Source organism: Micromys minutus, assembly GCF_963924665.1.
Source record: "Micromys minutus genome assembly, chromosome: 10".
In the NCBI taxonomy this organism is placed as follows: domain Eukaryota; kingdom Metazoa; phylum Chordata; class Mammalia; order Rodentia; family Muridae; genus Micromys; species Micromys minutus.
This window is the reverse complement of record NC_137979.1, coordinates 20859207-20875282: the sequence shown is the minus strand read 5'-3', so window position 1 is coordinate 20875282 and position 16076 is coordinate 20859207. Positions and strand designations below refer to the sequence as shown.

The 16076-nt window shown below is 54.0% G+C and overlaps 1 protein-coding gene across 4 annotated transcripts; it reads right to left on the bottom strand.

Annotated features, from left to right (window-relative positions):
* Positions 1–891: 891 nt before the first annotated feature.
* PER1 (period circadian regulator 1) lies at positions 892–15460 on the bottom strand. Of its 4 annotated transcripts, none has more exons than XM_080922376.1 (23): positions 15383–15460; positions 9858–10267; positions 9625–9723; positions 9377–9531; positions 9162–9283; positions 8869–9070; positions 8708–8759; positions 8435–8577; positions 7984–8062; positions 7805–7911; positions 7484–7637; positions 7290–7398; positions 7076–7207; positions 6806–6911; positions 6533–6704; positions 6319–6449; positions 5927–6106; positions 5115–5357; positions 3711–4321; positions 3080–3266; positions 2710–2899; positions 2282–2432; positions 892–1722 (listed from the first exon to the last, which is right to left on the bottom strand). In XM_080922376.1, the coding sequence occupies exons 2-23, from the start codon at positions 10130–10132 to the stop codon at positions 1465–1467; spliced, it is 3858 nt and encodes a 1285-aa protein (XP_080778502.1). In that variant the 5' UTR covers positions 10133–10267; positions 15383–15460; the 3' UTR covers positions 892–1464. The 4 variants fall into 4 exon arrangements, with proteins under 4 accessions (XP_080778502.1, XP_080778503.1, XP_080778505.1 ...); XM_080922377.1 differs by having other exon boundaries at positions 5124–5357; XM_080922379.1 differs by lacking the exon at positions 15383–15460 and having other exon boundaries at positions 2710–2895; positions 3076–3266; positions 9858–10246.
* Between the last annotated feature and the right edge of the window lie 616 nt (positions 15461–16076).

Sequence of the window (16076 nt, the reverse complement as noted above, 5' to 3'; positions counted from 1 at the left end):
CGGATTTCACCAGTTTTTTTTTTTTTTTTTTTTTTAAAGCGGCTATGCGCGTGCGCTATGACTAGAATACCAGCGCCAGGTCCAGGCCTTGTCTCCTCACAGAGCCACAGTGAAACCCCAATAAAACTATGACCATATGACAATCATTCTTAGGGTTGAGCAGCAGAGTATCAAGAATCAGAGGTTTGTCTCTGAATACTCTTAAAAAGTGCATAGGAAAGCTGACATTAAGGTAAGAAAGGTCTAAGTAAGGGGCGGTCGCAATCTCCAAGTTACTAATCCAGCAATAATATACCACTTGTCACACAAGCCAGGCACCGCTGGGATTTGAACCCAGGATCTCCTGTTTACTAGACAGGCGCTTTAACCAGCTAAGCCACGGCGCCAACGAAAGTTTTGTGCACACTTCAAAGTATATCAGCTGTTACAGTAGGTGCCAGGTAGCAGGTGACAAGAAATGGAAAAGGGTCGTGTGACTTGACCAACAGCCAGCACTGGACTTCCTATTATTCAACCCACCCAAGCGCCCCTCTTCTAAGTTTTGGGTTCAAGGACTGGTGTCTTAACTGACCAGCTACTTCTGGTGTTTTAACATAAACCTTTACAAGCCAGCCCACGGAGTCCCCAGAGCTACCCCCTTGTTTTTCCACCGTACCCATGACTGGGGCTTGCTAAGACCTTAGTCACGCTGCCCCTTTGCTTCTAAAGATAACCAAGCTAAGGTGATGGTAGAGACCATGGTTAAGTGTAGAGTGTACAGGCTTAGCGAAGTCCTTTACCGCCAGGAATGTGGAGGAAAGAGAGCTCATCCACCCACTTACATTACAACCCTTGCTGGTAGCAGGGCCACCCCTCCCCTCACCCAAACTCCCAACTTCATTTCACAAAGTCTTGTTTTTTTGTTTCATTTTGTATTAAAAAAATAACAGACACAATATCAAAAACACAAATGTCATTGGTAGAGGGTAGAGCTGAGAACGCCTGGGTCCCACCTGAGTGGCAGCACCAGGGACTCCATGGTCCACCAACCTCCCCCACCCTGGAGCAGCTAGGGGTTCCCGGACCTGGATCCTACACGGATCCCATCTTGGGGTGAGGTGGGAGAGCGAGCTATCTCCCCCAATAAATTAGTGCAGCCCCAACCCTGTGACTGGGACTCAGGCTCAGCTGGGATTTGGAGAGACCACCGCAGCAGCTTGTCAGCAACCTTAACCAGACAAAGAACTCCGTCTCCTCAGCAGGATGGGAGCAGACAATCCTCCAAAGTGAAAACTTCCACTCTGCCAAGAGGCTAGAGACAGCTCCTGAGCCTTGGGCTGGTAATGGGGGTCCTGCCCCCTATGTTGGGAGAAGCTGGGGCAGTTTCCTATTGGTTGGTCCAGCTGTATCTTGAGTTCTAATAATCCCAACATGGTTGAAAGGAGGCCTCTCATTAGACTGCTGTAAGTGGCCCAAAAATGAAGTCTAGCTGGTGCCATTTTCTTCTGCAGGTAAAGCTGGACTGGATGAGCGCCCACCTTGTTCTTCCTCCTCCATGGCAGAGTCCTGAGAGCTTGAACCTTTAGCCCCAATTTGGGTCTGGGTCTCCTCACCACCCTCACCCCCACCACCCTCACCCCCACCCTCTTCCATGGGCTCCAGCCCCAATCCATCCAGTTCTGAGAAGAACGGGCCGTCAGAGTGGCCAGGGTCTTGAATGCTGCTACCACAGTCCACACAAGCCTTGGAGGAAAGGGGGAGAATGTTATGCAGGATCCTCATTGGGAGTCTGCTAGCCCAGCACCCCAACCTCAACCTAATAGTGAGTCCCAAAATACACTCCCTAGAAACCAGTCCACACGTGTATCTCAGTCTAACAAGCTAGGGAAATCCTCTACTGAGGGGCCTGAAGAGTCCAGCCAGCTTCAGATGCCAGTACCCACCCACATGGTAGCTCAATCATCCTCGACTCTAGTCCCAGACTGTCTTCAGACCTACATGGACACCAGGCGCACGTGTGGTGTATATACATATATGCAGACTAAACAATCATACACACAATTTTTGTTGTTTAAAGAAAGTGCTCTGCTGAGATCCTACTATGGGGTGGTAGGAAGTTCTGTAAAAACTTGTGAGGTGATGTCGTTTAATATTATATAACCCAGCAACAGGTTTATGGAACTAGCATCTTTCAGAATTAATGATTCAAAGACACCAATATCAGACATTAGTCCTCTATCCCTGAACTTGAGCTGAGTATCTTCTAGCCTCGTCTTTTCCTGGCTTCCCAGGCCTCTCTCACCGTGACATCGAGGGCCCGAGGCAGCTGGCCCTTCCGGACCCAGGAGTGCACAGCACCCAGTTCCCGACGCTGGTCCTCTGAGAACCGTGGCTGTTGTTTCTGCATGGCCCGGAGTCTCTCCCGGTCTTGCTTCAGCACAGAAGCTGCATCCCTAAGTGAGGAAGGCAGAGGTTAGACTTCATCTTCAACAATTCCGGAGCCTGCTGTCTTCTGTGCCTTCCTTGAATCCAAGGAAGCTTTCTGCACCAGGAAACCTCCCTCGACTTAAGAACTACTGACAGGGCCAAGGAATGGGGCTCATGCCACACCGGGCACCTCCACATACGATCCAGCCCCAGAAGGAAGGACTGCAGGTTATCTGGGCAGTGCGGGTAAGCTGGTCTCTCTACTTCTCTGAAAGGGAACAAGATGAAGCCTCTACAACTCACCTGGATGGCACCTGGTATGTCATCATGACATGCTGGTCAGCATTGGCCATGAGCAGCCAGATGGGATCCTGGAGCACGTACTTAATGACCTGGTCCCCAGGCTCGGTCCTGGCCTGAGCAGCCCCAGCTTCAGCCTCTGAAGAGTCGATGCTGCCAAAGTACTTGCTTGTATGGCTGCTCTGACTGCTGCCTGTGGAAGGGTGGAGAAAACCAATGGAGCCAGGCTGGCTGACACATTGACCCTGAGAGGCTTCACCAGGCCACTCTCTCAGGTCATGGGTCCAACCCACTGGCCTTAACAAGGTGGGCCAAACTGAGATGTGGCTTCTCACCTTCCCATCTCTGGGACATACTAGACAACATTACTCACGAGTAATGCTGGCTGAGGTGCTTCCCCCTTCATGGGACCCCGAACCAGTCCCAGAGCCCAGGCCAGAGCCCAGGGAGCCTGAGGCTGCGGAGCCTGTGCCGGAGCGAGAGTCTTCTTGAAGCAGTAGCTCTAGCAGGTCACTGGAGCCTGAAAGTGCATCCTGATTGGATGACTCAGTAACCTCCACCTAGAGGAGGAGGGCAGTGGAGGGGGACAGGAAGGCAGTAAGGAATCACTACCACGGCTGATTCTCAATGCTTTCACTGTTGAGGGGAACCAAAGGAGGTACACCCAACCCAACAGATCGCTGCTCCTTGATCCATGACACAGGGCCAAGCTGAGAGAAGAGAGCTGACAGTAGGGACATAAGGCCGGACCCTTTCCAAGTGGCAGATACTCTCAGAATGTACACAGATGTATAGTGGGATGTCCTCGCCACCTGTCAGACAGACAGAACTGTTCTCTTCACAGAGGTGGCAGCTGATTTCTGCTGCATTCAGAAACCACACTTGGGTCTCCCACCCATACCCATTCCAAGAAGCTGAGAACCAACCCAGGTAAAAGCAACCGGGCAGAAGAGAGCCAAGAGCTTAGGGCACCAAAAGAGGGGGTAAAGGGAAGCGTTGCTCACCAGTCTGGCCTCTGGCTCGGCAGACTCCTCATTGGGAGGCAGGGCCCCAGCACTGCTTCCGGGGCCTCCCGCAGCAGCAGCCCCCTCGGTGCGGGGGGATTCCTCAAGCTGCAGCAGATTGAGTTGGAGTGGGGAACTGCATCTTGAGTTGAACAGTGGGGAGTCTGGGCGGTGTGGGGGGCTGGGAGGTGGTGGGGGCAGGGATGGAGAAGGTGAGTGGGAAGCGGGTGTAGGTGGTCCCTCAACAGGGGCCTGGGACACCCCATATGGATAACTAGGTGGGGAAGAGAATAAATAGTTAGGGAGCACCAAGGCCACCATTGGGGTCACTAAGGGAGAAGGGAAGGTAGCAGGTGACACAGATGTGGGGGCGGGGGGAAGCGGCTGGGGTCCTCCTCGAGGGGAGAACACTGGGAGTGGGTAGGGCTGGACCACTGCTGGGAAGGGGGTAGTGGCTGGTGGGGGTGGCCAGGGTCCAGAAGAGGGCACAGGTGAGGGATGGGAAACATAGCAGGGCGTTTCGGGCCGGGGGGTCTGGTGGTGGCGAGAACGCTTTGCTTTAGATCGGCAGTGGTGTCGGCGACCAGGGGGAATAGGGCCATGGTGGCAGCCTGTGAGGAAAGACCAGTATTATTAACAAGGGGCCTGCCACCTCTACTGCCCTGAAGCACTGAGGAGAAGACAGGTAAAGGGGCGTCAGCTGCTCGGCCTGCATGTAACAGGCAGGAGCCAAGAAGTCGGGAAAGGTTCAGGGAAGAATCACAGGAGCCAGGGACAAGGGGGTTTATTGTGAAAGGAGCCAGGAAAGGCAAGGTTACATGATGGTCAAGCTGGGGGTGTGCAAAGCAGAGGCACACTGGCAGAGGAGGCAGAGTGGGTCCATGGATGAATAGGCAGGTGACCAGTCCATCTGCCAAAATCCCTCAGGCCATGCCAGCCTGGATACTCGTTCCGCCCATTGGAACTGTGCTCTGCCTAACTCACAATGGAACGAGGCAGTGGGAGAGCAGCCCAGGCCTTGGTCCCATAGCTGTCTGCAAAGGGCTCCTGCAGGTACCCAGAGGGGCTTTTCCATCTGCCCTTCAAGTCCAACCCCAGCCAAGTGTGGCCCAGAGTCAGTGATGCTCAGTCCGGTGTGGGGACAATGTTTCCTCGTTCCCAGGCTAAGACTGGAGTAGCTTACCCAGAACCAGGCACTACCACCTGCTTGTCTTGGCACTAGCTCCCGGGCTTCCCTCCTCGTGGCCTAATAGGAAGATGCTGTCTAGAAATCTAACTAAGCATGGTCCTGATGGTGAACGCATCACCTGGGACCTACAGCAGATACATTTCCCTCACCATCATCATTTTACCACCCCCAGCAGCTGGCTGCAGAGGCAGCTCAAGGAAGCCCCAGGCGGCTACCTCGCTCACCAGGGGCTGAGGGGGCCACAGAAGGGGTGTCAAGTCCACGAAGCTTGCCAAGGTCTCTGAAGCGGCTGAGGAAGGCTTGCTCTTCCTTCTGTGTGTGCAGGGACAGCACAGCCTTGGTCAGACCCACTGGGCGATAGGCATCTGGGGTCGGGTCAGGGGCCACTGTGGAGCTGGGGGCCGGACTGGGGGCCGGGCCAGGAGTCACACCAGGCAGGTCTTCCATCATGATGATGTCTGAGAAGGGTGAGATGAAGGAAAGGTCACCACAGCCACACAAGGCCTCCTTTTCCAACAGCCCAAACAACTCTGGCTCTGTCCAACAGCCAAGGCCTGGGACCACAGGTACTCAAGGGGAAGGCTGGACTTTTCTTTCCAGGCAAATTATCCCAGGAGAAAAGAGAATACTCTGCCTGTGGCCAAGACCCTGCCCAAAACCCCTGGGGTAAAACTTCTTTACAAGGAAAGCTTTCCCACATACTGCTTTTCACATATTTTAAGATCTACCCAAAGACCCTCAAGAGTCTTCAGTCTTCCCCGCTTTACACCATCTGTGGTCAGCATCTCAGGGCTGGACCTCCTCCCCTTAACCCAACTTGTATGTTTCAACTGACAGTAAGAACAGGAAGGAGAATGGGGGAGGGGCAAGCAGCAGAGGCTAGTGGGGTGGACAGTCAAGAGCAGCAGATCCCCCAAGCTAAGAAATAGTCTCCTTCTCTCCATTGGGGGAGGGGAAGGAAGGCAGGCAGGAAAGATTGAGGGACCAAGGGGGGCCCAGTCACTACCCCCCTACTCCACGCCCATACCCGACTCCGGGGGTTTCTTGTCTCCCACATGGACGATGGTGGAGCTGAAGCTACACTGACTGGTGACGGACACCACGCTCTCTGCCTTATTGGCCAGAGCGAGGGGGCTCAGGGTGCCTCCCACCACTGGCTCCTTCCGAGGAGTCGCCCCCTCCCCGGACAGCACTGCGGACGACGGATCTGTGCGGAGAGACGGCACTGGTTACCACCCCTGCCCCTTGGAAGGTCAGGAGAGGGAAGCCCAGGGAGGAGTGGGGAAGGATTGGCTAGAGGGAAGAACCTGGAGCTCAGGAGGCAGGAAAGAAGGGCAGGGAAGAGCAGGGGAGCCCTGAGGCCGAAGTGTATTGGCCTGGGACGGGGCAATGGGAGCCAGGCATACACTGGGTCTTTACCTTTCTTGGCCCCCACAGGAACTGGACCTGCCCTCTGCTTGTCTTCATCAGAGGCTGAAGAGGCAGTGCAGGAAGAGGAGGAGGCACATTTACGCTTGCTTGTGCTGGGAATGTTGCAGCTCTCCAAATACCTGGGGATGGGAGGAGCAAAGGGTTCAGGGCAGGACCTGACAAAGGAAAGGCAGGACCAAGGGAGGTGACTGGCAGGTCTTACCTGAGGATGCTGTCCAGGCAGTTGATCTGCTGGTAGGAACAACCAGAGGCTTCTTTCCTCTCTGGCTCCTCAGGGGCCAATGCTAATGAGGCTTGGTCAGGAGCAGGGGTCACCTCCAGTTCAGGGTTTGGGGGCTGACAGGGAAGAACTTTGGCCTTGAATGTACCTGTAGCTGGGGAAAAAGGAAAAGAAACAGTAAATGGGTTGGGAATGAGGGCCAGGAGACCCTTAAGCCTTACTCCTCATTCCTGGTCTATGGCGGTACCTACTCACCAAGGAGGCGGGGCCGTGGTGGAGGCTTGGCCCGGGACTCAATGAAGAGCTGTTGTCCCTGGTGCTTTACCAGATGCACATCCTTACAGATCTGCTGGAAAGTCACCTGTGGGACAGCAGAGCACTGGGCAGCATTGGAGTGGCCAGTGCCAGGAGCCCAAGTGTCAGTAAGAAAACCAGGGAGCCTGGGTGGGGGTAGCATGAGGGACTGGCAATGATGATTCGGAACAGAATGGACAACGAGAAAGGTGCCACGGAAGAGTTACTCACTGGAGCAGGAGGCCCAGGCCCCTCAGCGTCTCCCCCGTTGCTATCACTGGAGGAGCCAGGGCTATGTAGAGGACCAGGGGACATCAGAGGGCCAACTCCACAGAGCCCTGTTGGGCTAGAGCTGTGCACAGGCTACGGCAAGGAGAAGGATACACTGGTTAGTGTCACACCCTCTTCCTGACTGCGTCACTCGAGCTGTCCAGCTCTCTCTCACCTGCAGCAGCAGTCGATGGATCTGCTCCGAGAGCTCCTGGATATCAGAGTCCAGGGATGGAGCTGGGCTGGGGGCAGGGGGAGTAAAGACGTCCTCATTCAGGGGTGCTCTGAGGGGTAGTAAAGGCACATTCAGTCCTTATCCCAACCCTGTCACATTACCCCATCCCCCGCTCAGACACACAGCTCACTTACGTGCGCACTTTATGGCGGCCCAACACGAAAGCCACCTTGCGGCTCCAGGGGTGCACAAAGCCGGCCCAGCTGGTGTCCATGGTGACATATTCCCCATTCCGAGCACAGAAGCGAATAGGGGAGTGGTCAAAGGGCTGGCCTGCCAGCTGCAGAACTGCGGGGGCAGGAAAGAAAGTGGGTGTCAGTGGATGGGAGAGCTGAATAGAGTGGAGAAAGACACACAGAGATACCTAAGAGACCAAGGCATCAAGAGATACCATCACAACAGGTAAGAAGCCCTGGGGACAGGCAGGGAGGGGGAGCAGGACAAGGAGAACTCACTCTTCTTATGAATGGCCAGCATGAGAGGTCGGTCCTCAGGATGTAGAAAGAGAAGTACCGGAGCCCCCAAGAGATCCTGGGGTAGGTAACCCAGCAGTGGGGCAGCTCTGCAGGGGGAAGAAGTGTCAGATCTTGGCCTTGGCCCTGGCTACCTACCTTCATCCAAGTCTTTACCTTACCTTTCATCTACATCCTGGAAGAGGCAACTTGGTGTGTGCCGTGTGGTAAAGATCCTCTTGTCAGGAGGAATCCTGGGAGCTGCAGCACAGAACATGTAGGTTTCATCCACAGTGCTCCTGCTCCTCAGCCCTCCTCTCTGCCTAGGGTCTGGCTGCCTGACATTCTTCCTCCCAGCTCAGACCTGGCTTCATGGCCTACAGAGTCTGAGTCACCTGGTGACTCACCAGAGATGACACTGAGAATCACCCATGTATTCTTTCTCACCTGCCACAGCTCAGGGACCGCATCCAACCCTACCTCCAAGCAGGGTCTGAACCCTCTGCCTTATAATACTTTTCTAATCCTAAAGACTCAGCATGTGCCTCCCAAGCTCTCATCTTGGCCTTCACCCCATCCTAGAGGAAACCCTTCCTCCCATCATCCCCCAGGCCCGGGCCCTAGCCTATCCACCTTCATAACCAGAGTGGATGCGCTCTGCAATGAGTAGGCAGCACGGCTGTGCAGGGGCCCCATCTGAGACCCGGATCTTGGTCACATATGGGGTTAGGCGGAATGGCTGGTACCGAGGCCCTGGATCCCGGTCAGGACCTCCTCTGGCAAGGGAGAGATGAATATTAGAGGTTTCCTTCCGAGGGAAAGCTGCCCGCCCCCTTGTCAGATCACATCACAGAGACAACAGGGATGAGTAGGAGAGAGGAGCCTGCTCCTACTCCCCCTACCTACCTGATTCGGCAGAAGACAGACTTTTCCTGGGTGAAGTCCTTAAGGCCTGAACCTATGACAGATGGAAATGGAAGTGAGCGCAGCACCATCTCTGTGCTGGGCTGAGAAGAACCCACAACATCAAAGCTTTCAGTCCTCTCCACAGAACAAGGCAACTACACCTGCAGAGGTGCCAGTGCCCCAGGTGGGCAGTCGAGATGGTGTAGTAGAGCCATAGAAGACACCCACATCCTGGGGAGCAAGGAGCTCTGAGAAGCGGGCACCCCGAAACACATCCCGTTTGCAACGCAGCAGGACACCTGCCTGCTCCGAAATATAGACAATCCGGCCCGTCAGGAAGGACACAGCCACAGAGAAGGTATCCTAGAACGAGACCAAGGTCGAGAGAAGATTTAGGAGCAATAGGAATGGGAACGGGGATGTATTAGAACTGAGGACCCAAGCTGTAACTGACCTGGTTTCGAAGAGTATATTCGGAGGTGATATGCTCTAATTCCTCCAGGGTGTAAGTAGACATGTCCATGGCACAGGGCTCACCGTCCTCCAGACCCCACTGCTGGTAATATTCCTGGTTAGCTGTAGGAGGGAATCCCAGCCATATTCCGTAAGAAGAAAGACCCCTACAGTGGTCTAAGCCCTGGCCACACCCTGCCAGGAAGCTCCACTCACCCTGCACCTGCTTGACACAGGCCAGAGCATACTGGAGTGTGGCTAGGGTCCCAGAGCGGCCCTTGCCCCGACGCTCTGGTGGCAGTCGAAGTTTGAGCTCCCGAAGTGCGGTCATGAGTTCTTTCTGGGTCCTGGCTCTAGCTGACTGTTCACTGCTGCAAGACCCACAGGAATGAAGGGGTAAAGACATTAGCTCTAAAGTCTGGCCTCAACCCCTATACATCTCCCATAGCCCTCACCCCACACACCTGCAGCCACTGGTAGATGGGTTGTCCTGCTCTGAGCTTGCACTCAGGAGGCTATAGGCAATGGAGCTGCTGGGTGGGGATGGGCTCTGTGAGTTTGTACTAGAAAAGAAGTAACAGGTTAATTAGGGCCACGTGGTCACCAGCATCATACTCTCTCTCTCTCTCTCTCTCTCTCTCTCTCTCTCTCTCTCACACACACACACACACACACACACACACGTGCACACACACACCTCTTGCTGCTCTCAGTGGTCTCCAGCAGAGCTGAATCCTTGCCATTGCCAGAGGAGGAACTGTGAGAACTCCGTTGAGATGCACCCCTGGACTCGTGTCCATTGGATTCATTGCCACTTGAGCCATTGCTGTTTGCATCAGTGTCATCAGCCAGGCTGGGGCCTGGACAAGGCCGATGCTGCGGGGCCCCGGGGGATGGGACTCCTCCAGGACAAAAAGGTTCTCCGGGCCTGGGGTCTCCTCCCCCATCAGCCCCTTCTAGAGGACAGCTCATGTCTGGGCCATGCAGTGGAGGACAAAACAGGGAAAGTGAAGAAGAGGCTACATGGGTACACAGTGGGGCTTTTGAAGCCTGGATAAAGGAGGTAGGACGCCTGTCTCTGAGGGCTGACTAATTTAATCACAGCACCTAGAAAAAGAAACCACGAAAGAATGTTTAGCAAAAACTGAGTTATTAACCCCACAGCATCTGCTGGCTACACTCAATCCTTCCTCTGTCTGTGCCTCACTGTTGGGACTCAGGCCTGGGGCTTGCAATAGAAAGGTAAGTTCTACTCCTCCTAAGTATACCACAGGTAGGAAGGTAGCTCTCTCAGGCCATCTCTTACACCCTCTGCCAGTGTGTAGTGAGCACAGCTCAAACAATCAACTAGAACTATAGCTGTGGGTCAAAGCTTGCAGGTTTCTTATGCCCAAATTCTCGTCAGGTCCCCCACTTGGTCTGGGACTCTGAGGCCTCGGAGCAGGGGGTGAGCTGATCGCCTCCTATATTTAGGCTTCCGGGCTAATTTTATCCGGGGGCGGTGCCACCCCCGCTGCACATGCGCGTAGATGTGCTTGGCCCCACCACGCGCTTCCGCCACAGCCTCGGTCGCCAGGGAAACCGACGTCAGCCGCTGAGCTCAGCGGTTGCTGGAGGGACCACAGGAGGGCAGGAGCGACCCCTCCCCCAGCCCTTATCATCGTGGAAGTAGGAAACCAACCCACTCCTATACTGGCCAACACACCCTCAAACTGACTAACAAGGTTCAGGTCAGCGCCGGGGAGAGGGGGAGAAGATCACCCACCGTAACAAATCTGGGCTCCTAGGCCCAGAGAGCCTAGGAGCCGTGTAAAGAATGACAAGCTAGAGACTCCAGGAGCAAGTCCTAGCTTCCCCACAGAGAAATACACGACCTTTGCTCTTCGTGGAAACGCCCCCATCCTCACTGTTGCCTTGAACATTATTCTGATCAAGACACTGCTTTTCTTTCTCAGGCCCCAGCCCACTCCCAAACACCAGGACTGGAGTTACCACTTGCCATGGGCAAGGACCCATGCATTTTCCTTCATCCCTCACTTTTCTAGTGACCCCTACTACCACATTAATGTCTTAGATGGGGGACTCACAACAACCAACATACAGTTTTGCCTCTACTCCCTGTCTAACCACACCCCCATCCCAAGTATTTTCTGAGCACCAGGAGAAAGGGGAAGGAAGGCTGTGGCTAGCAGCAAGAACTAACGCTGGGAACAGGATGTTCCAGCCTGAAGCGGCTGACATCACGACCGGCAAAAGGCCAGGAATTGGAGGGAGGAAGACGGAGAGCGCAAAAGCCAGAAGGGGTCTTTGGGCCAGGGCAAACCCATGGACTCCCGAGTGTCGAAAAATGGGTAAGGGGGTCGTGTTTGCTAAAGGTCTCTTAGGTTCTGATGGCTGCCCTGGAGGAGCAGAGCAGGAGGTTAGGTGAACGAGTAACAAACGCAGACAACCCGTGAAGGGTTGAGTTGAACACCTAGGGCCCCAGGGGCGGGGAAGTAGTGGACAGTGACAGGAAAGGAGGATCACTGTTTTGCTCTCTGAGAGCTGGAAGCGACCCATCACATTGGAAGTAGTGGCGACCAAGCTCCGGGACAAAGACTAAGACCCTAGGATTGCAGCAGGGATCCCTACCTGGCCGTTCGAGCGCCCTCCAGCAGCCTGCCGTTTCGGCCCGCAACCGAGAAGCTCCGCGAGGCTGGGAGGCGGGTTGCATAATGCCAGGCCCTGCCCCTCATTGGCCTTCTGCCCAAAGAGCCGCAGGCCCCGCCCCCGGTTGGCTAAGGATCTCTCCCTGGCATCTGATTGGCTACTGGCTCCCACTGAGGTCAGGGCTGTGTCACACACATCCTTGCACGTGGACTTGGGTGCTGGTGCTGGGCTGAAGGGCCTCAGACACCGCTCAGACAGCCAATGCGCTCAGGATGCCTCACAGTCAATAATGAAAGGGAAGTGGGTGGGGGGGAATTACCCCTTTTCAGGGAGGATGCCTGGGCCACAGTGAGTGCTCAAGAGAAACCTACTTCCTAAGCTTTGCAGAACAAGACACTTGTCCTGGTGCCGGTTGAATGTGTCTGGGACCCAAGGGAAGTGGGAGAAAGAAAAACCCAGACTGACATTCCCTGGCCTCTCCCCACCTTGTCATACAGAATCCAACCTTTTCCTCTAACACTCCAGATCCTGAGAGAAGGGCGATTGAGGGTCCACGTGTCATTAAGGGGTGAGTGGGTGATGGAAGGATACAGACAAAATGGAAAAGACAGCGAGAGCCAATGGCTACTGTGAAAGGAAGCAAAAACAGGTGCTTCGATAGCCAATCAGAGACAAGGTCTCCAGGCAGCAACCTTGGCTGCCTCTGCAGAGGATGCAGCGACTCACATTTAGGGCTGCCCCAAAAGTGGGGGCCAGGAAGCCAGAACTACAAAGGGGGCAGCAGGGGGAGGCAGTTGAGGCCCTAGGCAGAAAAAGGAGGGGTGGTGAGGGCTTTTTATTCCTGCTACTTAGAAAAAGAAAGCCAAGGTTTGCAGACCCAGGGCAAGCTCATCCGTCTCATTTACTGTACTGTCAGCTAAGTAAGTCTCAGCGACAGGACTTGACACACAGTCGGTCCTCAGTAAACGGGATGCCCTTAAAAAAAAAAAAAAAAAAAAAAAAAGTAGAGCACCGATTCATAAAAAGAGAATAGGGTCTTGACTTGGGGGATAACATGCCAGTCTGGGTCCAGGAGAAGCCGCAGTGACACAGCCCCTTTCTCTAGACCTGTGCTGAGTAGTTCTCAGGCTTCCCTGGAACCGTAGGTGGCAAGGGAAGAGGCCACCACGCAGCTAAAGACAAAATCAGCTGTAAGTGCACGCCCCTCGCTGTCACGTGGCTAAAGCTGTCCTTAATAATGGAGTTTTCCTTGGAGGAGGCGGAGAGGCAGGGTTCTATAGAAAAGCTGGGACACAGAAGTGTTATAGACTAACCCAGAAAAACAGAAGCAGGAAGACACAGAAAACAAAAGACACGGGGGTCTGAATTCACAGCTTCCTCTTCCTGAAAATGATACTGCTCTCCTGCCCCCTCGTACTGTGTTGTGACCCTGTGCTCTCCTTTCTTTTTAGACCCCTTTCTCTTTCCACAGCTCTCAAGGATTTAGGTGTAACCCAAACAGCCATTGCTCGCCCACTTCCGTATCTGTCATTTACACAGACAAAAGGTTTCAGCACTCCACAGCCCCCACCTGATCCCAAGACCCAGGTTCTGGGGCCTCACAGTCTCCCACAGTAACCAGGCTCTGCTGCCGTCAATGGAGAAGAGGGGGCGGGAGAGAGAGAGATGACGTCAAAGCGGAGGCAGGAGGCGGGGCGAGGCAGCCGGGGAATGTGGGGCAGGGAGGCCGGAGAGGCAGCGGTTTGGGAGGCGGCCAGCCCCAGAGGGCGGCGGCCAGCGCACTAGGGAACATCGTGTTCTCTTGGCCTGTGGCCCAGGACATGCACTCAGCCTTGGCGGCTCCCCCAACCCAACGACAGCGGTCCTATACAAAAGCCAAGGATTCCTGGAGAGACGGCTAGGAGGAAGGGGTCCCCCTGCCCCGCCCCCATGCCTGGTTCTCTTTTCCGGACTTAATTTTGCTTTCCCTTCAGATGGTTCTTACAGCTCCTGGCACTGGCTTTTCCCCTTCACCAAACTGTACACCGTTGCTGGCCAGGTACCAAAGAGCTAGGGCGGGTAAATTGGAGGCCCAGGTCCTGAGAGAGAACACACCTTTGCTCCTTCCCAGGGGCCCCCTTCAGAGGCAAGATTTCTAGTTACTATTACAGCACAGAATTGGTGGGGGGGGGGGTGGGGAGAATGAATTTAAGATGAAGAAGTCAAACTGGGACATAGCAAGTAGCCTCAGTCTGGGGCCCAGATCTTGGGAGAAGAATACAGGGGAGGAATGATGGAATTTGGGCTGGTGCCCGAAGACCAAAAAAAAAAAAAATTCAGGAAGAGGGAAAAGAGGAGTCATCAAAACTTGCAGAAAAACAGAAGACGAAGATTGCTCCCAGCCACAGCATGCACACAGATCCCAAACTACATCTATCACTACTGTTTTGTTACTTTCTAGTTTGTGTTTGTAAATGACCTATACTAAGAACGTTACATATATTGTTCTTATTTAAGCCCAAACAACTGAAGGTAAATATCACCCTCGTTACACGAGAAACAACTAAGACTTGGCAGGTTGTTACTACACTTGATTGTTTGCTTCATAAACATGTTCTCAGCTTCCTAACAAAGGAGCCCAAGGTTCAAGCCCTAATGATTGCTTGTCCTACTGGCTTGTTACCCTTAGAGACCCTGGGAGGTGTTACCAAACCTCCCTACTGCAGTCCAGTCAAACCAGGACTGCAGGGAAGTACTCCCCTGGTTCTAAGCTTGGTGTCTAGAACACAGGATGCATCCAATACCTTCTCCTTCCCCCTCTTAGCCTGATCTCAAGGCACTGTTTGTGCTCCATGCACACATCATCATGTTTTTTTTTTCTGTGCTCAAGCCCCCTGAGACCATCTGAGAAGGCTCCAGGCACAATGCTCTCCTAGGAATCTCACTTCCTCCCTCTCCTACTTCACCCCATGCCAGACTGTCTAGACACCAGAGCAGTCTTTTGGTAACTCCTCACCTCTAGCACCTTAAGAATAGGCAAGCCAGTGTATAAAAAAACCTCTACCCTATCCTCCCTTTCAGAATCCAACAAATATTACTAGCCCATTCCTATTTCCAAGCATGTCCCCGAGGCCACGATGCTACCCCTTTCTCTTTAAAAAGAAACCTATAGTCGTGATGAGACAGCCTTTCGGTCAAATCAACACACCAGCCTTTCTCAGATCACCATGCTACGTTCCCGCCTGCCCTACCAGGGCCTTCCTCTGGCCTCAAGATCTCTACCTCTTTCAAGTGTTTAGGGAGCCTACACAAACCACAACCAGCTCTCGGGGGTCGTATCGCAGGCGCTTCGGGCTTCTGAGCACCCTGCGCTAGGCATTAGTGACCAGGAACCCTAGAGTGGTGAGAGACCTGATGCTTGTAACTCTCATTAATGTCCCCCTAGAACTGGCTTTGTGGTCCCTTTCTCCACAACCATCAGGCATGTGTTCTGCAGATCCCAAACACACACCACACCACTGACACCTCTTTTGGCCAAGCGCACCTCCCCGGAAAAAAACAAGTTCGACAGCCCCAGAGTAAGGGGCTACTCACAGTTCCGAACGCACGTAGACTCCAAATTTCTTCATTACTGGAGCTCCTCCACAGGCTCCGCCAGGCCCTCCCACCGCCAGTCCTGTCACGCCTTCCTAGCTTATTGGTTCAGAGACGCCAACCCATGCCCCGCTCCGCGTGCAGCCGACAAGCCCTTGCACAGCAACCATTGGCATTTCAGACCGCAGTCATTGTCCCATTGGACAATATGACAACCGGTAGTGATAGAGCCACGTGAGAAAGAGGGTGCCCCAGCGCGTTAATTGGACATCTGACCGGAAGCCACACCCCCACCCACTCCCAACGTTTTTATTGGCTGTGAAGACAACCCCGCCCTGCTTAAGTCGATGACGCAAATGCTAGCCCTGCCCTAAAAACTTTCTCATAGGCTGAGAGGTCTCAGAGATGTAGGGAACACGTGCAGGCGAGCTCACGCGGCAACTTGTTTACCCAGAAGCTGGGGATTTTCCTTGACGACACTTACCCAAGACTGCGGAGTCTGCGCAGGCGTGCAGAGCGACTTGTACGCAGGCGTAGCTCTGACAGGCTATGGCGTAGTGGGGATACTTTGTAGAGTCTCTGGCATTACAAGAGGTTCCGGGTACTCGAGTTTTGTATCTCAAATGATTCCCGAAGCTTAAAAATCTTAGCACTAGACTGACGGTATCATTAGATTGCAAGACAATGGCGGTGA